Raw genomic sequence first — 22,737 nt, 5'->3', positions numbered from 1 at the left:
AAAAATAATAATAAACAAGCAGACGACCAGTGCAAGACAAATCACTTGACATTAGACTGGAATCTCTTGCATTCAAGTTTATATTTTCTATAGTTTCTCTTCCACAATACTAATACCTGTATCACTGCTTTAGATGTAAAAGGCTCATCAATATCCACAGGAAGGAAATACTTTCAAGAAATTTGTCGTATATGTTCTCTTGATATCGTAAATGTAAAAGTTACAATACACAAGACGACATTTTACATACCAAAGCTACTTTACATCAACTAAAGTCTGCTGAACACAGGGGCACGCAGGCAATCCTTGTACTTATCAACTCTGTCACTTCTATATCTTAAGGATTTGCCCATGGATTTAATACTTCTTTTGCTGATATACTGTAACTATGCATCACTGACTACATCAACAGCTTGATACTTTAATTTGCTGCTCACACATACTCCAAAGACTCATCATGCACTTCCATAGTCAGGGTGAAGTGTGTATACGAACTCTGCCGCTTGTGCAGCCGCTTCTGTAAAACAAGTATTGAAATCATATTCACGTGGAACTAAAACAATACATACATGAACAAAAAGTCTACAATAAATCATTACCACAAGAATCAAAAGAAAGCATCAACAAAATGAAAAAAAATCTGTCATACATAAACAAAAAACAACTGAAACAACAACAACAAAAAAAAGGAATAGATTACTTCAGGCTATTAGTGACAAAATATACTTTTTAATGGGAAAACTCAGTTTCCAACATTGATACAAACAAACATAATATATTTATATATATATATATATATATATATATATATATATATATATATATATATATATATAGATATATATTATTTAATATAGATATATATACATACTCAAATATATACAAATATAGATATATATAGAATATTTATATATATACATATATATTATTTATATAAATATATATATATATATACACAAATAATTACATCTAAATATATATATATATATATATATAGATTTACTATATATATATCTATATATACTATATATAAATATATATTTGAAAAATACCATATCTATATATATATATATTATATTTATATCATAAAATATATATATTTATATATGTATTATATTATAATATATATATCATATAAATATTATATATAACATTATATATATATATTTCTATATATATTATATATTTATATTAAAATATATATATTATATAATATATATATAATTTCTATAAATATATTATATCTAAATATATATATAAAAAAATATATATATTAAGATATATATATATAACATATACATAATATATAAATATAAATATAATATATATATATTAATATATAACTATATATATGTATATATATATATAAATATATTATATATATATATATATATTAATCTTATATATATATATATATTCTCTATATTATTATATAATATATATAATAAATATATATATATATATATTATATATAAATATAAAAATATAATATTAAAAAAATATATAATTATAAATACTAAATAAATATATATATATATATAAATATATATATATTTATATATTTAAGAATTATATGTATATCTATATATTATATATAAATAAATATATATTATATATATATTTATATATATATATAAATATATTATACATATATATATATAATATAAATATATATAATTCTATATTACTTATATATATATATAATAATATATATACATATATATATTATAAATAATATATATATATATAATTTATAAATTATCTAACAAAATATTATATATATCTTTTATTTATAATACATATATATTACACAAAACACACAATTTTATATTTACTTATACAATAGACATACATATAAATACAAACATTAAATGTTATATATATATATATAATATAATATCAATAATATCATATCCATTATAAATATATATATATATATATCTAAACAAAATAATATATATATATATGTATATATATATACCATCAAAATATATTATATTATATTTATATATATATATTATATATATATATATATATATATAAAATTATATATATATATGTATAATATATACATAAATCGATATATATATCATATATTAATATATTTTATATAAAATATATATGAAATATAAATATATATGTATTATCTTACAAATATCTCTATATATATATATCAATTATATATATATATATATATATATATATAAATCTATATGAATATCTATAATATGTATATATATGCATATATATATTTATATATATATATAAAATATTTATATATATATATATATTATAATATATAAATGAATATTAATATAAGTATGTATTATATACAAATATATATATATGTATGTATATATTCTAATGTATATATATATACTACTATATATATTATATATAAGTATATATAAACATATCTATTATAATATGTAAATAAAAATAATATATCTAAATATTTCTATAATATATCAATATTTGAAATATATACATATATAAATATGTACAATAATATATGTATATATATACCTATATATAAATATTAAAATAAAAGCGTATATACTAAACCAAACAAAAAAATAATCAAACTATATATATTATATAAATATATATATATATATATATTATATATTATATATTAAACATATATATTATATTGTATATATATACATCCATAATATTTATATATATATAATATATATAAAAGTATACATATATTAATATTTATATTATATATATATTAACTATTATAATAATATATTATAATACTATAAATTATCTATATAATATATATTTTATATATTATAATAATTTTGAATATTTATATATATATATATAATATAAATATCTACTCAATATAAACTGTATATATATATTAATATATATATACATATTATATATATATATATATATCTCTATATTATAAATATATATCTGTATGACTCAGTATCTGAATAATCAATAATAGTGGGAGTGTGGTGTATTATATATATATATATATTCTATATATATATCATATTAAATATATTATGTATATGCTATATAAAATAAAAGTCTTATATGATGTAAGAATAATATGCATTTATGTATATATTATATGTAAAAAATATATATATATATAATATAATTATATATATCTATATAAATATAAATCTATATATAATCATATATATGTAATCAAATCTATAAGTATAATCAATATAAGCATTAATATTATTAAACCCTCTCTAAACTACTCCCTCCCCTATATATCTATATAATAATAAATATATAAAATATATGTATAACTATATATCTATTATATAATATCAACATAGTTATAATATTTATATTAATAACCATAAACTAAATATGTAAACAAAAAAATATGTATATATGTATATAATATACACAAATATATAAATATATATATATATATATATATATATATATAGTTATATATACCGATTTATGGATTTCTATATCATTATACTTGTAAATTATCTATATCAAATAATATAATCTATATATATTATATATATATTTTATTATTATATTATATTAATATATATATATTAAATATAATATAATATAAAATAAAAAATATATTTATATATATATATATATATATATTAAAATATTTATATAAAAATATTTTATATTATATATATAATGGATGAGTACAAAATGTACACACAAACCAGAGTCAAATTTCTATTTGTTTTTCTTTTTTTTTTCTTCCTCCCCTCATGCCCTAGTTCATGGGCTCATACCCTCCATAACTGTTAAACAAAATCTTTAGAAATGCCAAACACAAAAACTTTGCAACTGGATATGGATAGTGAAAGATTTGTGTTTTCTGCACATTCCATTTTACTCAAAATCAGCTTCTATCATATACAAACAAATGAGTCATCACAAGACAAACATTTTCAGACAATTTTATAACAGGACAGACTGACATATACACAATGTTTGCAAAAAATTATCACCTGCCAAGTCATAAACAGCACAACGGGATGAACTTTCTTAGGTTATAATACAATAGTAATCACTTCCCACTCCTGATTCAAAATTAACTGGATGAATATATGAATGTAATCACATGAATTTTTCTTTATATTTCTTTTTCAGACAACTTCATAGTTACTGAAGGAGCAGTTGTACATGGTGTATGAAATGAAACTTGACATACACACATCTGCTGATCATGGCTTCCATAAGAAAGAAACATCTACGGCATTGGCAGACAGTGAGGGAACTACCACCATCAAATGACATAGCTTAAATGGGTAGGTAGTCCAGGAAAAACATGATTGTTTGCTTTCTTGTAAGTATAGAAAAGTAGCTACAGTAGGACTAAACATTACCAAATCTCGAGACCAGAGAAACAATACTGAAAAGTAATAATCATTTTTGTATTTTTCCAATGGTATATGGTATATCAAAAGCCAGGTCATTTACAATACATGTACACATATACACATCCATGAGTGGTGTGCGTGTGTTGGGGTTTTTGTGTTGGGAGTGGTGGTTTGTATGTGTGTGTTGTGGGTGGGTGGTGAGGTTTGTGGGGTGGTTTGTGTGTGTTGAGGGGTTTGTTTTATTTTTTTATATATACAAAATTTATTTTCTAAACTTAATTAAATTTTTTTTTTTTTAAACATTCCCCCTTTTTTTGTTATTAATTTAAAAAAAAGGTTTTTTGGGGAAATGGATTTAATATGGGGTTAAAAATTTATTACCAATTTAAAATTTTTTATAAACCCTAAATTTTATTTAAGGGTTTTAATGATAAAATAATTTAACACAACACACTTTAATTTCTTCCCAAACCATATAATTAAAAAAATAAACAACATTTCAACAAAACAAAAAACTCTACATCTATACTTAATTTTAATTTTAAAAAATTTTTTTTTTTTTTTTTTAATAAAATTTTAGTTTATGAAAAGGGAAAAAATTGTTTAAAAATAAATGAAAAAATTTAAACATATTTTTTTGTTGGTATTTTTTTTAAGTTTTTTAATAACCTTCTTTTTTTATGATAATTCTTTCATTTTAAATTTTTGTTTATGTTTTTTGAAAATTTTGGATGGGAAAATGAAAAATTTGTGTAAAAATTTTAAATTTTTAAAATTTTTTAGATAAGATATAATATTTTTGATGGGGGTGGGTTGTGGGGGGGGGGTGGGTGTGGGTGTTGGTGTGGGTGTGGGTGGGTGGGTGTGTGTGGGTGTTTGGTGGTGTGGGGTGTGTGTGTGTGGGTTGTGTGTGTGGTATGTGTGTGTGTTGTGTGTGTAGTGTGTTGTTTGTGTGTGTGTTGTTGTGGGGTGTGGGGGGGTGTTTTTGTGTTGTGTGGTTTGTGTTGTGTTAGGGGTGGTGTTGGGGTAGTGTGTGTGATGTGGTGTGTTGGGTTGTGTGTGTTTTTGTGTGTGTGATGTTGTTGTGTGTGGGTGTGTGTGTGTGTGTGTGTGTGTGTAGGGTGGTGTTTTGTTGTGTGTGTGGGGTTTTGGTGGTGTTTGTGTGTGTGTTTGTGTGTGTGTTTGTGTGTGTATGTGTGTGTGTGTGTTGTGTGTGTGTGTGGGGTGTGTGTTTGTGTGTAGAGTGTGTCTGTAGAGAGTGTGTGTGTGGGGTGTGTGTGTGTTTGTGTTGTGTGTTTGTGGGTGTGTGTGTGGGTGTGTTTGTTTGTGTGTTTTGTTGTGTGGGGTTGTGTGTATGTGTTTTGTGTGTGTGTGTGTTTTGTGTGTGTGTGTCTTTTGTGTGTGTGTGTGTTTTGTGTGTGTATGTGTGTGTTTTGTGTGTGTATGTGTGTGTGTGTGTATGTGTGTTTTGTGTGTGTTTTGTGTGTGTATGTGTGTGTTTTGTGTGTGTATGTGTGTGTGTGTGTGTGTGTGTTTTGGGTTGGGGTTTTGTTGTGTGGTTGTGTGTGTGTGTGTTTGTGTTGTGTGGTGGGGTTTGTGTATTGTGTGTGTTGTGTGTGTGTGTGTTTTGTGTGTGTGTGTGTGTGTGTGTGTGTGTTTGTGTGTCGGTGTGTGGTGTTGTGTGTGTTATGTGTTGTTTGTTGTGTGTGTGTGTGTGGAGTGTTGTTTTGTTTTGTTGTGTGTGTGTGTGTGGTGTGTGTGTGTGTGTGTGTGTGTATGTGTGTGTGTGTGTTTGTGTTGTGTGGTGTTGTGTGTGTGTGTGTATGTGTGTGTGTGGTGGTGTGTGTTTTGTGTGTGTGTGTGTGTGTGTGTTTTGGTGTGTGTGTGTTTTTGTGTGTGTGTGGTGTTTTTGTAGTGTGTATGTGTGGTGTGTGTGGTGTGTGTGTTGTGATGGGGGTGTGTGTGTGTGTTGTGTGAGTGTGTGTGGGTGGGTTGGTGTTGGTGTGTGTGTGGGTGTGTGTGTGTGGGTGTGTGTGGGTTGATTGTGTGTGTGTGTGTGAGTGTTGTGGGGTGTTTGTGTGTTGTGTTTGTGTTTGTGGGTTTGTGATTGGTAGTGTGTGTTGTTTGATGTGGGGTGTTGAGTGTTTGTGGTGTTTTGTGGATTTGTTTATAGAATGATTGTAGTGATGTGGGAGAGATTTAGAGTGTGTGTTAAAAGTAGGTTTGATTTGATTGTGATGTTTTATTGATTTATAGTTTTAGTTTATATATTTTATTTGATGAGTTATATATATAAGGTTATATATAAGTTTATATATAGATTTATATTATTAATATGTATATATAATGTTTAGTTAGTTATATTTTTGATATATATTTAGATTTATTAATGTATTTAAAATATGAGTATAATTTTAAAATTAGAATTATATATATATTTTTATTTATTATGATATTTATATTGTAAATTATATTATATATAGATAATATTATATAATTATTTATTTATATATATATTATATATATAATATATATTAAAATAATTTATATTTAAGATTTATATATTATTTATATATATATAATAATATATATATATATAATTATATATATAATTGATATTATATTATATACATTATAATATATATATTATATATTTACATTATATTTATATATATATAATATATATATCATATATAAATTATATATAAAATATTATATAATATATATATTCATATATATATATATTTTATATATACAAATATTATATTATATATATATATTTTTATATATATATTATAATATTATTTATATATATACATTTTCAATATATATACATATATATATAGACATAGTTATAGATATACATAATATATATACATTTATAGTGACATTAATACATATATATATATACTATTTAATAATACAAATATACATAATATATATAATATATATATAATATATAGATATATATATTATTATAACATAGATACTAATATACATATAATGTATATGTAGATAATAATATATATAATAATATATATATATAATATAGATAGATATATATATATATATATTTATATAGATATATATAATAAATAATTTTTTGTGAGATCATTTTAAGTTGCCATATAGTTCACAACAGTGATCCTTTTCTGCCTGCCTTTACGAATTGATGGCCGTTTTTAATGCTTCCCACAACTCTTTTACAATCTACTGCATCCCAAAGATGCAAAAAGCCTCCTGGATAATATTACTTATTGACACTAACTCTTTGGAACATGCTCACATATCGACCCCTTAGCAACAGATAATATGACATTATGCTATGGCTTCTGCCTGGCTGTCCCATCGAGTGAATGGACAAGTAGTGGCTGGCCACCACTTCAATGTATAAACAGCCTGCACCATTATGCCTACGCATTTCAATGTCCAGGCAGAGCCAAAAAAACTGTCCTTAACTGGTTAAAGGCAACATGACAAAGCAACTCTGACTATATATATATGTGTATATTATATATATATATATAGATATAGATAATAGATATATATTATAATATATATAAATATATATATATTAAATATACTATATATATATATATATATAGAAATACCATATATACATTGTCACACACACACACACACACACACACATATAGCCTTTAAGGAGGCTTAAAGTTTCCTTGAATGTTTACTTTTCAAAGCCATTGGCTGGATACTCTTCTATCAAACATTATATATATGTATATATGTGTATATGTGTATCTGGTAATGTGTATGCATTCCCACTACGAGCTCCACGCACAGCACTCACACACACACACACACACACACACACACTTAGTATATATAGATAAATATATATATATATATATATATATATATTTAAATAAATAATATATAATTATGTACATATTACACAAATAGATGTACATATATATAACATAAATGATTATTATATATAATATATATATATATATATATATATATATATATATATATAGTATATATATATTATGATAGATATTTTAATAATATATAATATATATATTTGTATATATGTGTGTCTATGTGTATATATGTATGTATGTATGTGTGTGTGTGTGTGTGTGTGTGTGTGTGTGTGTGTGTGTGTGTGTGTGTGTGTATGTGTGTGTGTGTATAAATTTAGATATAGATGTAGATATAGATATAGATATACATATACACATACACTCACACATACATAAAAAAAAGGGTTTTAATTAAGCAGAAAAAAATCATAAAGACCAAAATACTACAGAAACAATCAAGGACTGCAGTTCCCCGGCCCTGCCCTTCTCCAAGTAGAGGCCAAACCATAAAAATACTGGCGGGCAAACTCTGACCATGAATTTACACACCAGATATTGTATTCTTGAAATGCACTAAGCAGGAATACAGTCAGAAAATTGTGTAATCATGTCTTGAATGTAAAAGCAAGAAAGATACAGCAATTGTAGCCAAAAGAAGTAATAGAAATATGACTAGATCTAAACAGCAACAGAAGGGGTATGGGTTGCAATGTTTCATGATTTATAATGCGTTTCCCTGATTTCGCCTGCAGATTATTCAAAACATAAGCTTATGGCTACTATAATAAATATATCAATGGAATGTTATATTTACATAAGTAATACCTGATACAATAAAAAACCCTAACAACAATAATGATGACAACAACAATAACAATGATAATCATCATCATCATAATAAAACACAACACAAAATAACGTTCATAAAACAAATCAAATAATGATACTATCAATTACATCAAAAGTGAAATAATAATAATGATAATATTAGCAATGCCAATACTGATCATGAAAATATCATGAAACTACTACTTCCACCACCATCACTACCTCTATAATTACTTCCCCACAATATAACCACTAAAAGATGGTAATGATAATAATAATAAAAAGAAGCTCTCCAAAAATATCCACAAGATGATAAATAAAAAATGAAGTCTACATCTGCCTAAAAATATAAATCGTACATGTCAAAAATCTCTTTCAAGATTCCAGAAATTGTTCCTAAAACGTCATGACCTAACCAAAGAAGATTGAAAGCCAGTAACATATAAATAAGTTGTAAATGAACCTTGCAGGTTAGATCTTCATCAACTTAATAAATTAACTAATAAATAAATAAACTGAATGAAAAAGAACAAAAGAAAGAAAATGTAGATACACATATTCATAAACAAATGCGTAGTTCTATTTTGTGCATATTCAGTTTCAATCTCTTGTGATGTTTTTTGAAGAGTTTGCCAATGCAATATGGTTTACCCAATTCAAACTTCCAAAAGAGGTTTGAGAGAGTGAGATGGAGGGAGTGATGGATAGAAAGTGAGAGAGAGAGAGAAGGAGGGAGAAGGAGAAGGAGAGGGAGGAAAGGCGGATGGGAGAGAGGGAGAAAGAGAGAGAGAGAGAATAACCTCACCTATTTCATTTAGTTTGTCCAATGCTGCTGTAGTATGTTTATTTTTAATTCCAGATCCTATACACTAATCTACTTGAAAATAGATTCCTCTTTGCTGCCTTCTTTTTTTTAACATTTGGCCACATATTACAAAACTGTAGCAATAAATCATGAAATATCCTCTCATTACTCAAATCTATTTATGAACCTTCCCACCTGCTTATGCTTAACCCATATGTAATCAGTTAAGTAACCACTTTCACTCTTGAATGGAATTTTCTTCTGATAACTTTCTCATTAATTTATGCTTTTAAAATATCTTCTAACCCGGCTGCAACAGGCATTTTCGTGGAGTCAGTTCACTTTTGTAGTGTAATTTTCCTTTTGTTGAAATTACAAGTTATATATTCCTTCAGTTATGATGACCTATCATACCAAATACAATCACTTTGGTAATATATCATATATAGACTCATATTTCATCCAAATGTCTGTAAAGTAACAGAAAACACACATTTCCAGATGCTCAGCCCAGGATGAACACCTTTAGATATGACCCATCACGGAAGGATTAATATGTAAATGTTATCTTACATATCCTGCTTGATTACTTTCATGCTAATTTGTTATCCTAAGGTTAATAGTTAATAACACAGCTATTATCTCAATTCTCCTTTCAATGAAATGCTGATAAAATTAAAAACTACTTTGGTAAAAAAAAAGAAAAAAGAAAAAGGGTGAAATCTTGTCAAAGCAATCACACTACTACTGGCAATGTAAATCAAATTGTATATTACAAATCAAGGAGCACTTGTAGTAATCGAAGTGATGAGATTATACTCAAAATATGATATTTCTAAATAAGAAAAACTAGTCCACTTTCAAAAACTGACATTTTCCCACACCATTATTTTACTATGCTAATCAATAAGCTGGCATTCAGAGTTATGAACTAAAGTTCATATTCAACAATATGCTTATTGTCTTACATTATGCCACATGCTACAGGTGTATTTTTTAACTGAACATTTCATCACAAACTTCCGTACTCCTTAACTTCACTTTGGTCCATCAAAACAGATTACATTGAATAAAGTAATCAACGAAAAAAGAAAAGTATTCCATTTGACTAATCTGTAAATATTATTCATCCAACTGAATATAAAGAATCATATCACATTACACTCTTAATCAAATATACATACCAACTTTATTTATTATTGTGATTTTAAAAAAATTGGACATCCACTGAAACTATGTTGGTCCAGTTCAACAGATCACATTTAACTTGGCAATCAGTGAATAAAAATCCACAGAAATGATAAATTTTTCCTAAAAATATCAATTATTACAAATGAGAGATGTTATAAAAATCATTTCTAAAAACAGACTGTGTAATAGTGTATTTACAATATACTACAAGTCTTAACATACAAGACACCTGACTGTCCAGATATTACATTTCTTACCAAGGTGACAGGAAGCTATACATCACTGGATGATAAAGTTGAAGTTTACTACAGGTTCATACAACACAGATGAGAGCAATAAAATGTGATCATTATAACAAAGGCTTGAGAAGTTATTATTTTCCTTAATCATTATTATCCTATTCAACAAGGATATGTATGTGTGAGAACACAGCTGTGATACATTACACTGAATGCTAGATCAGTTTTAAACACTGTAATTCTATTGTTAAGCTGGCAGTCAACAACCATTTACGAGAAGATGGGATCTGTATGTCATAGAAATAATGCATAATTTACACTTTCAGTCCTTATAAAAAAAAAAATAATAATAATAATGAAAAAATAAAAAAATAAAAAATATATATCAAATTAAATAGGACATATATTCTTGAAAAGCAGCAGTGGCTAATAAATATTTCTGATGCAGCAAACAGGGTATTTCTAATAAACCAACTACTGTAATTCTGTTCAGCGGACTTCACCAGGTCTACAAACCAAATAAATGCAAACTTCTTCAAGGATTCTATGATAAATCTGATTGTGGAACACCAGTAAGGCATATCAATTAATCCTATAAACAAAATCCTAATACTCCTTCCTGGCTTTGTTCCTGCATCAATGAGCATTAAATAATATTCATAAAGCTTCCAATTCTAGTAAGTCCTACTACAGAGCAAGTGATCAATTTCTGCAAGAAACCTATAAGAACTGTTAATTCACTCCCTAAAAAAACAAATCTCAACTCTGCATAGCACGTTTCTCTATCAATATCCTAGCATGACATATAAAACAAAGTAGTATATTACCACTAAGCATAAGCTTACATTTCTCTATTATGCATAACTGAACACAAGCTAATTAATGCAATGCTCTCAAAAAAGAAAAGAAAGTCAATTAATTACAGACATCCATTAAAAAAAAAATATGAGAGAGAGAGAGAGAAAGAGAGAGAGAGAGAGAGAGAGAGAGAGAGAGAGAGAGTAGATGAGAGGGGAGAGAGAGGAGAGTTGGGGTTGAGAGAGATTAGGGAGGGGAGAAAAGAGAGCGGGAGGATGAGAGAGGGTAGGAAGAGAGAGAGGAGAGAGAGAGAGAGGAGAGAGAGAGATGTAGAGAGAGAGATGAGAGAGGGTGAGAGGATTGAGGAAAAGAGGCGCAGGAGTGAAGGAGGAGGGAGGAGGGGGCGAGGGTGAGGAGGGAGGAGGGAGAGATGAGGAGAGGAGAGAGAGGGAGAGGAGAGAGCAGAGGAGAGCGAGGAGACGGGGAGAGAGAGAGAAGAGAGAGGGAGAGGGGATGGAGACGAATTGGGGATAGGGAGGGGTGTGAACGGAGAGAGGGGGTGAGGAGAGAAGGAGAGGAGAAGAGAGAGAGCTTCGAGCGGTTGGCAGGAGAGAGAGAGAGAGGGAGATAGAGAGAAGATGAGGGAGATGAGAAGAGAGGGAGAGAGGAGGGGTTGAAGAGAAGAGAGAGGAGGAGAGAGAGAGAGGGAGGAGAGAGGAGAGAGGAGAAGAAATGAAGGGGGGAGAGAGAGAGAGAGAGGAGGAGGAAGCAGAGAAGACGAGAGAGTGACTGAGAGAGGATCGAGAGAATGGGGGGGAGAGAGGTGTGAGGAGAGGAGGAAGGGAGAGATGAGTGATCGGGAGGAAGTTTTAGAAGATGGATGAGCGACCGAAGATGAGAGAATTTCAGAGATGAGGAGAGAGTGAGGGAGTGAATGGCCGATGAGCGAGAGATGATGAAGCTGATGTGAGAGGAGAGGGAGAGAGGGAGGGGGAGAGTGGTGAGAAAGGAGAGATGAGAGAGAGCTTGGAGGGAGAGGCGAGAGAGAGAAGAGAGAGAGAGAGAGATGGAGCTGAACAGAGAGGCGAGGATGAGGTAGAGAAGAGAGGGAGAGAAGAGAGAGGAGGATAGGGAGTGAGGGAGGTTGGTGGGAGGCGAAGGGAAGGAGAAGAGAGAAAAGGAGCCGGAGAGGTGGGAGAGGTGGGAGGATGGAAGAGAGGGAGATGAGACGGAGAGGGGAAGAGGGGGGAGGAGAGGGAAAAGGGAGAGGTAGGGAAGCGGGGAGAGAAGGGGGAGAAGAAAGAAGGGAGGGGACGGAGAGAGAAGAGGAGGGGAGGGAGAAGAGAGGGGAGGGGAGAGGAGAGAGGGGAAGATGAGGGGAGAGGAGAGAGGGGAAGAGGAGAAGTGAGTTGGAAGAGACAGGAGGGGCGAGGGAGATGAGGGGCGGAGATGGGAGAGGGGAGAGGAGGGAGGAAGGAAATGGGAGAGGAGAGGAGTGGGTGGAAGAGGAGGGGGGAGGAGAGAGAGAGAGGGGGGAGGGGGGAGACGAAGAGGAGAGAAGAAGAAGAGAGAGGGTTGGAGAGAAAAGAGAATTGAGAGAGGAGAGAGAGAGGAGAGGAAGAGAGAGAGTAAAAGAGAGAGAGAGGGTGTTATGAGGAGGAGAGAGTGGGGAGAGAAGAGAGGGGTTTGAGGACGATCGGAGTGGGAGAGGAGAGATTCGAGAGAGTGAGGAGAGGAGAGTGAGAGAGAGGTAAAAAATGAGGTGGGGGGTGGGGGGGTGGGGTGGGGTGTGGTGGTAAGGTGGGGGTGGGGGGTAACAGTAAAATGGTAAAAATCTAAAGCTCTCACATCATAACTGAATTGAATCTTGAATCTGACATGTACACAGCACTGCTTTGTTTGATACATCTCCAAAAATGAAAAATCTTTGCAGGGATGCGACAAGGTGGTAAGAGCTGAAACAAACAGGTAAAGTGTGGAAAAAGATTTTTCTTACTGTCCTATGATTACAAGTGGGACAACTACAAAATGAGTATCGACTCAACAGTTTCAGCAAATTTACATCTTTAAGCAAGACTTATTGGTATGTTCCTTAACATGATCTACTAGGATATGTGTAACATACAGAATCCCATCTTGTGTAACCACTGTCTCATCTTTTCACAATTACAAGACACATTCTACTGCTATAATGATATACAAATAAGCATATGGAAACATTTATCTTAAAGGCTGTAATGGAAGGGAGACTTGCAAATCTCATATTTCTTTTTCTTCTTCTTCTTCTTCTTCTCCTTCTTAAAAATAAATAAATAAATAGATAAAAACCATAAATTTCTTTATATCATAACCAAAAGTTACATTACACTGAAGTCAAGACAACTGCATTTAAATATGAAATATGTATTTTCCAGGAAATGGTAATACAAAATTGATAATCTGCTGATTGGTGATAAATGTGAGATTTATATCAGTTACTTAAACAATGCTTATTTTTGTTAAATTTTCAAGAGATCAAATTAAATGTATGTCTTTATTTAATGATCTGAAAAACGATTTTAAGGCAAGTCTATTCACTTAGTTGTGACAAAATAATGAGAGACACTTGGAACAAGAAGTCATATATGCTGAAGAGTTGACAATATTTCAATTCATCTTGTAAGGCCCTTTACATGCATAAAACAGAAAGGAAAGAAAATAAAGAGATGGGATACAGTAGGTCAAAGGAAAGTGTTAAGAGGAATATCAGTATGGATGCCGAATCTGAACCTCTTTCTAAGACCTTTAACTTCTTCCAATTTTATTTGATGTAAGACCATAAATTTCCATTATTGCCCTGTGTTTATCAGCCATTATTCTACCTCCCCTTTCTTCCCAATCCCTTGCACTAAAAATGTTCAAGTTGAATTGAAACTTTGTCTTAACTATGTGGCCACAAATTTATTGGGTTGCATTTTCATTTTCTTTTAAAAAGTAATGATCATACTTACACATGCAAGTCATAGCATCACAGAAGCTTCTAACAGGTATAATAATTAACAACAACAACAACAATAATAATAATAATAATGATAAAAAACTATTGTTATTAAAAGATTTCATAGTTGAAATTTAAGGTTATTAATAACCAAATGACGTGAAAATATATATACACATTAAAAAACGAAATCACTGGTATAGTGAATCAAACAACATTTAAGGATATGCCCTTCAAATTCATAAAATACTAATAATCAATAAAGCCAGTGCTACAAAAACAGTCAAGCTTCAGTAATACTGGTAAAGTAGGTAACAAGAATTGATCATTATTTTCTTCGTAAATCATCATATCAAATTAACCATCATGATACAAAACACTATGTAACTATGATAATATTAGTTTATTAAAAAAGAATAACAAAAATTTGGTAATTGATTCATATCTACAGAGAAATATATACCTGCCATAATCTTGATCTAAGTTTACGTACTTGCATTTACGTTATTTGAAAAGATCAAGGATTTTACTTTGCTGAAGGTTTAAAAGGAATATACGTCTAGATAAAATGTTTTATACTTTTTGCTAGCATGGTTCTTGTAATTACAAGACAATTTTTAGCCTACTTATTGATCCCGTGAATCACATTCATGGGACCTAAACTACGAACAGGACAAGTTCGCACGATGAGCTTAGCTAGTGGTGTGAATTCTTTAGAATGCTTGATGGGATACAGATAACAAAATGAAAGTGTCTTATTCAACAACAATGGTAACAAGTTTATTGCACTGATGAGTAAATCATTCATAAAAAGCATCAGTTTAAATTCCATTCTGTTCATCAAAGCTAGTTTCTCCATTTAACAACAGAATTCAGGCCACTGGGATCTATACATACATGCTCTTACACATGTGTAAAACCACAAAACAGCATAAGAAGACAACAAGAGAGAGGGAAGAGAGGAAGTAAAGACGCTGTTGCCCAAAAGGTAGGTAAAAGCTAGTCACCAACACCTAAGCCTTGATGTATTACTGTATCAAGGAAGCCTGGTGTAAGCTCACTGTAAGGTAAGAACAACATTATTAATGATAGGATCACAGTCTTCATTATTTGTCAACTCCCTCATTCATATAATCATTTATGTCAATTATTAGAAGTGTCCTAAAATTAAATGATGGGACTCAGAATGATTGCTTAAAACTTGTATTGTTATAAATGCCTCTTCCTAGCAATTATAGTGTTAACCCATTCACGCCGGTTGACGTGATAGTCAGCGAGACTTGTGGTTTTCGCGGAGCAGACGCGCCTAGTGACCCCGCCTATGAGGGAGATCGCGTGGCGCGCTCGGGTATGCAGCGGGCAACCGAGCTGCGCTTGGGGCGCCAGAAATCTCAGCGTTAGGCTGAAGTGCGTTCGAGGAAGCCCCGTTAATGCGACCAAGGCGGGCAAAGCGCGGAACAGCCCCGGGGGCTTGTGAATGTGTGTTTACCCAGTCACGCCGGTTGACGTGTTACACGTGTGGTTCAGCTACCCTGGACCGCGATAGGAACCCGCGCTCGTAGAGCGAGCGGGCAACCGCTTGCGCTGGGACCCAAATCTCGAGCGTTACTTTCTTCATTCCCCGAGTCGTCCGGCGCATAGCCAACTGCCCCGGCGTGACTGGTTAACCCATTCACGCCGGTTTGAGGTGGCTAGCACGTTATTGTGGTGTTTCGCGTCAGCGGCCCTGGGGACGCGCTATAGAGGGGGAAGCCCCCCCCGCGCCGCGCGCTCGGGTAGAGCGAGCGGGCAACCGAGGCTTGCGGCTTGTGCGCCCGAGAATCTCGAGGCGTTAGGCTTATGCGTTCGAGAACCCCGGTATTGCGACCGCGCAAAGCCGGAACTGCCCCGGCGTGAATGGGTTAAGAGATAAAAAGTGGAAAAGAAAAAAAGTAAAGAAATCAGCATTGGGTATAGACCAATAAGGTGCATGAGCAAAACTGTGTATGCAAATGAAAGCATCAATGTGTCAATACGCCAATGCATCACACATGACGTTTTCCAATAAATCAACATTTTCTGGGATCTACTGCTCCTGCCAATAAATCTGTGTTCTCACTAATTCAATGTGTGAATGAGAGTCACTATCTGTATAAATATGAATTGAAAACAAAGTGTAAAAGTGCATTGTGAATATTTAGTCTATATGTTATCCTTATACTGATAAATAAGCATATCAATCATGCAGCAGCATAGTGAAACTATCTTGTTATGCCATGCAAATAATTTTGCATGCCATAAAAGGGTAACCTCAACCCTTCTTCTCCTTCCCCTTTTTCAGAAGTATATTTCTACCTGCATTTCCATTTACTACTTTCTCAACCATAGGTCTATAAACCTTCCTAGGGATGCATGCAGAAATATACATCCCACCCTTTCTAATTTTCAAATAAAACACTACTTTTGCCCATCATCTTGTTCTCCAAAAATTCTTTATAGAAAAGCAATTGCTCTTTATCGTTTAACTTATAGGAAGTCTCTATAAAGGACTAGAAATTATAAAATATAATACAACAGATGTAACTGTAGTATTGCGAGTTAGTTGTAGAAGCCTATGTAAAATAATTACCATGATTCTATGCTTTCTAAAACTGACAATCATGTCAACCAAGTTATTCACATTTGATATAAAAAAGAAATCCTATATACAATTCAACTGCCATTCTTTTGTAATTTCCTAGCAAAATCATCCCCAAAACTCACAGTAATAACAGCAAAAAATTAAAGTAACATTTTCAAAAGAAATAGTAGTAGTAGTAATAATAACTGTAAAAAAACAAAAACAAGAACAACAACAAAGTAATAACCAAAAAAAAACAAATAAACAAAAAAGAAACAAAGAAAAAACAAATTGACAACATCAATCATAATAATAACACAGCTACAACAATAAAAAGTCAAACCTCTTTACACAATAAATGACATACCACACAGAGAATGGAAAAGAAGAAGTCCAACCTAGTAAATAACTACGCAGTATATAAAAAGTGAGGACACATAGTAGAGGAAGATGGAGAAGAGATAAAGAGAAACCAAAGCAATACTTTAATGGATTTACAGATGCTTGATTCACTCATTTATCAGGTCAAATAGAGAGAAAAAACAACGAAAGACAGAGAGAAAAAAAACAAAAAAACAAGTAAGGTTATCATCAAACTGGAATATTTTCTTACATAAAATTTTCTTCTTCTTCCTCATGTTCTTACATTTATATTTCTATATGTAAACACATCTCTAAGTGTGCAGTGTACTCACTTGTCTGCTCTTTGCTCTCTCTCTCTCGAATCTCTCGCACGCTACACACAAACCCTGCACGTCCTGCTCTGCGACACACTCACTCACGACACACAACACACACACGACCACACACACACACACCACACACACACACACACACACCACACACACACACACCACACTCACAACACACTCACTACACCACACACACACACAACACACACACACACACACCACACACACACACACACGAACACAGCACACACACACACAGCCGCGACACACACACACGACACACCACAATCACACAGGGTCAGCGGCCACACCCACCCAAAAACAAAACAAAAAAAAAAAAGGTCACGCGTGCTACACTCACACAAAAAAAAAAAAAAAAAACATGCACCCGCCCCCATCAACACATTCACTAATTTTCACTCTCTCTCTCCTTTGTTTCCCTTTTTTTGGGGTCTGTGTACAAAACCAAATGGCATGAATTCCTCTTTTTAAATATACAAGATTAAATGTAATAGCAAGTAAGAGTGGGTAAAAAAAAAAAGAAAAAAAAAAAGAAAAAAAAAAAGAAAAAAGAAAGAAAGAAAAAAATAAAATAATAAATAAATAAATAAATAAATAAATAAATAAAAAATAAATAAATATAAACATGCACACCTCTTCTGTCAGGTGTTCATGCAACAAACATATTGTAGTAACAATGCCCATATTGTGTCCCAGGATTTCGTAATACAGGAATTAATACAAGGTAGATGAGGATAGGTATACCAAGTAAAATTAAGGACACGCACAAAAATAATACTAAATACAATAAAATAAGAAAGAGAAATGGGTATCTATAGGTTGTAGTTGTCAGATATTGAAATCCTAACAAACAGGATATATGTAGGGTAAAAACAGTGCTGGTATACATTCAGTTCTGTAACACTTTCTGAGACTAGGTTACTATACAGCAAAAGCTATTTAACAAATGACAAAAATTAAGAGTATCAAAAGCAGTACTTACTATCATATTGAGATTTTGTGACGTTTCTTTGTTTACACTACCTATCACTCCATCATTGTTTACTTGTCTTAGAAAAACAGAAGGGATAAAATCAGTTCAACTTGCAATGAATATTATCATTAGCACAAACATTTAAAATAAATCCTTGACACCAAACTAATGACACTAATTTAGGACTTTCAAAAGAAACTGATGAATTGACTGCAGCAGTAAAGAGCATCCCATAACAATTTCATAAACTATCATCTTATTATAATTAGAAGAAGCATTCAGTGTATAAACCATACAACTTCTATACACTCAATATGGTAACCACCATGCACATCTCTCATCAGAAAATTTAAGGGCAATGTACATGACGTGTACATTTATTCTAAGAAGTCTTCACTCAGGGAGAGGTTCTAATATATCAACTTCATGTAATTTCATTCTTTACCATCCTTTATGCTTACCCACAGTATCAAACAAACAAAAAAGGAAAAAAAAAAAAAATATATATATATATATATAAACAATTCAAAACCTGCTTATTACAAGCAGATCAGGTAAGGGTAATGTGAACTTATGTAGTGACTCAGGACTAGCTTTACCAAAAGTTTTTGATAGAGGTTCCTCTCTTCAGCAGACAGTTTTTGCCAACTAAATACCAATGAAAATGTTATAGAAAGCATCACACGCTATTTACCCAATTCATCTGATACAACCACACACTCATTGCTTCTCCTGATGCAATTTAGTCAACCCACAAACCCTCACTACTACAGTGCATAAAAAAGCAAATAAAATAAAAATATAGTTGTTGTTATCATACACAAAGCAAAGCATATAAGAGTTACATTAACAGGCTTACATATACAAAAGGCTTGCAGTACTCACCATTTCTGTTTCTTGGAAGTTGAGGTTGTCTGTGGATTCCTGGGTGGTGTTAAGACTGCGTACTGGAGTAGTGGGACACCCTGCAAAGTTCCCAGACCATCAGTTCGGCATTAGGTAATAAAGGAGCTCTCATTGGAAGATATATGTATGGATACTGATGAGATTACTTTGACTGATAAATACCAAACATTATTAAACTGAAAGTGGATTATCATACATTCTTATCCACATTTGCTTAATGTCTTGCAAAAAATATATCATATGGCACTTATATATCATAAGTCTTGGCTAGTTATACTCTTGTATAGTAAAAAGGTTGCTTTTACAATAAGTAAATGTCAATTGTGCATTCAAATAAAAAAGGAAACTATATGCTATTTAAACAGGATAAAAAAGGATGATAAAGATGGTAATATAATCAGTGAAGAGTAGGTCAAAGACCCATCTGCTTTGTGGATTGCTGTTGCCTCTTAGAAAAAAATGGTTTCCCAGCAGTATTTCAATAACAAAAAAATGAGCTTAAATATGGATAGAAGAATATATCAGTCAAATCTACAAAACAATATAAAACTAAAGAGAGTATTTGGTGTGGTATCAACAAAATAAAACCTTGGACATAAAATTCCAAACATCCTGCAGATTACACGAAAACTGCATTTGCCTTTCTTTGGCCACGCTTTCTTATAACACTGAAATCAGTAAACATCAAAGTAGATGGAATAATTGATTCACCATTACTAATAAACAGAGAAATTACCTGTGCACAATCACATTCATTACTTGCTAATCTTATACTTGTTTATTCTATAATAAAAAAAACAATACAAATAACTGTGTATAATGCTTTTAACATCAATTATTAACTATTTTAATATCCAGCTTAATAATCTTTCCATATATATGATACTGGTTTTCTATAGAAATGTCCATTCAGTGCCTTTTCAATACCAAAAGATACTTGTACATAAACATAGCTCTATTTTTTATTCAACAATTCTAAATATTGAACACCCTATCTGTCTGATTACTTTATAATCATATAAAGAGCATTTCTGGAAGAAACTCATTGAAATCCTCTGAGGCATTTTGCTTCTTGTCAGAAAAAACAACAACTAAACATTGGAAAATTATCATGCATAGGTTCAAACAAATAGTTGTTCAGTGACTGTGAGGACAGTTGTCATTTCAACAAAAAATTAACCAATTGAAAAAGAAGACACATAGAAGGTAAAAAAGGAGGGTAATATACATCTATGTAAATGTGTGGTTATATCTAATATGGTGAAAAAAAAAAAAGCTTTAGATAGTAAAAAAACAACTTATATCTTTAACTGAATGATACATACAGACAGATATCATAAAAGTGAATTTAAGGATACTCTTACAAAACCATAGCAAAAATAAAACAACTTGGAGACAATATCTCCAATGCAGAGAAAGCTCACAAAACAAACAAAGGTATTACAGATAAGGATATTAAACCCTCTTGCAAAACATACTGACTGGTACATTTATGAAAATATTTACATTGCTTGCTAGTTGTTTATAACAATGATTTTAAGAATAATCATACATGCAAAATGATACAGTGACTACAGTATTGTCTAAACTAATAAAGGAAAATGAGTAAAACAAACAAGTTTTACATCAAAAAATTTTAAACAGCTGCTGGCTATTGTTTTCAGAGCTATACATTCCAGTACAATATTTGAATATAGAATGAGATTAGAGATTTGAGAGAGAGAGAGAGAGAGAGAGAGAGAGAGAGAGAGAGAGAGAGAGAGAGAGAGAGAGAGAGAGAGAGCGGGGAGAGGAGAGAGAGTAGAGAGATGAGAGATGAGAGAGCGTGCGAGAAGGAGAATTGGAGAGAGGAGAGTTAAGAGTAGGAGAGAGAAGAGAAGAGAAGCGAAGAGAAGGAGAGAGATGAGAGAGAGAGAGAGAGAGAGAGGAGAATGAGGAAATGAGAGAGAAGAATTGAGAGGAAGAAGAGAGTGAAGAAAGAAGGAGAGAGAGAGAGAGAGAGAATTGAGAGAGAGAGAGAATGATTTTAAGAAGAGAGAGAGAGAGAGAGAGAGTGAGTGAGAGAATGAGAGAAGAGATTTTTATAGGAGAGAGAGAAGAGAAAGAGAGAGAGAAGAGAAGAGAGAGAGAGAGAGAAAGAAAGAGGGAGAGAGAGAAGAAAGAAGAATAGAGAGTGAGAGAATTGAGAGCTGAGAAAAATAAGGAGAGAAAGAGGAAAGAAAGAGAGAGAAAGAAAGAGTAGAAGGGAGAGATAGAAAGAAAGAGAAAGAAAGAGAAGAGAAGAAAAGAGAGAGAGAAGAGAAGAGGGAGAGAAGAGAGAGATGAGAAAGAAAAGAGAGAGAAGAGAGAGAAGAGGAAAGAGAGAGAGAGACGAAGAGACGTAGGAGACGAGAGGAGAGAAGAGAAGAAGAGAGAGAGAGAGAGAGACAGAGAGGAGAGAGAGAGAGAGAGAGAGAGAAAGAAGAGAGAGAGAGAGAGAGAGGAAAGTAGAGAGAGAGATTTGAGCGCCCGTAAGGAGATTGCTCGAGAGACCCGTAG

At 31.5% G+C, this 22,737-nt stretch overlaps 1 protein-coding gene across 1 annotated transcript in view; it reads right to left on the bottom strand.

The window, feature by feature from the left end:
* Positions 1 to 285: 285 nt before the first annotated feature.
* Positions 286 to 22,737, bottom strand: part of PIP5K59B (Phosphatidylinositol 4-phosphate 5-kinase 59B) — a 156,489-nt gene continuing 134,037 nt past the window's right edge. The window contains exons 22-23 of the mRNA XM_086543692.1: positions 20,179 to 20,258; positions 286 to 517 (exon numbers count right to left, since the gene is read on the bottom strand). Of these exons, the coding sequence (XP_086399818.1) occupies positions 434 to 517; positions 20,179 to 20,258 (164 nt within the window). The 3' untranslated portion in view covers positions 286 to 433. The remainder of the gene's footprint in view (positions 518 to 20,178; positions 20,259 to 22,737) is intronic.

The sequence above is a fragment of the Penaeus japonicus genome, unplaced genomic scaffold (genome assembly GCF_977035675.1).
Source record: "Penaeus japonicus unplaced genomic scaffold, GWHDUDI00000001_assembly GWHDUDI00000014, whole genome shotgun sequence".
NCBI lineage: Eukaryota > Metazoa > Arthropoda > Malacostraca > Decapoda > Penaeidae > Penaeus > Penaeus japonicus.
The sequence above is the reverse complement of the archived record's forward strand: the minus strand, read 5'-3'. Positions and strand labels throughout refer to the sequence as shown.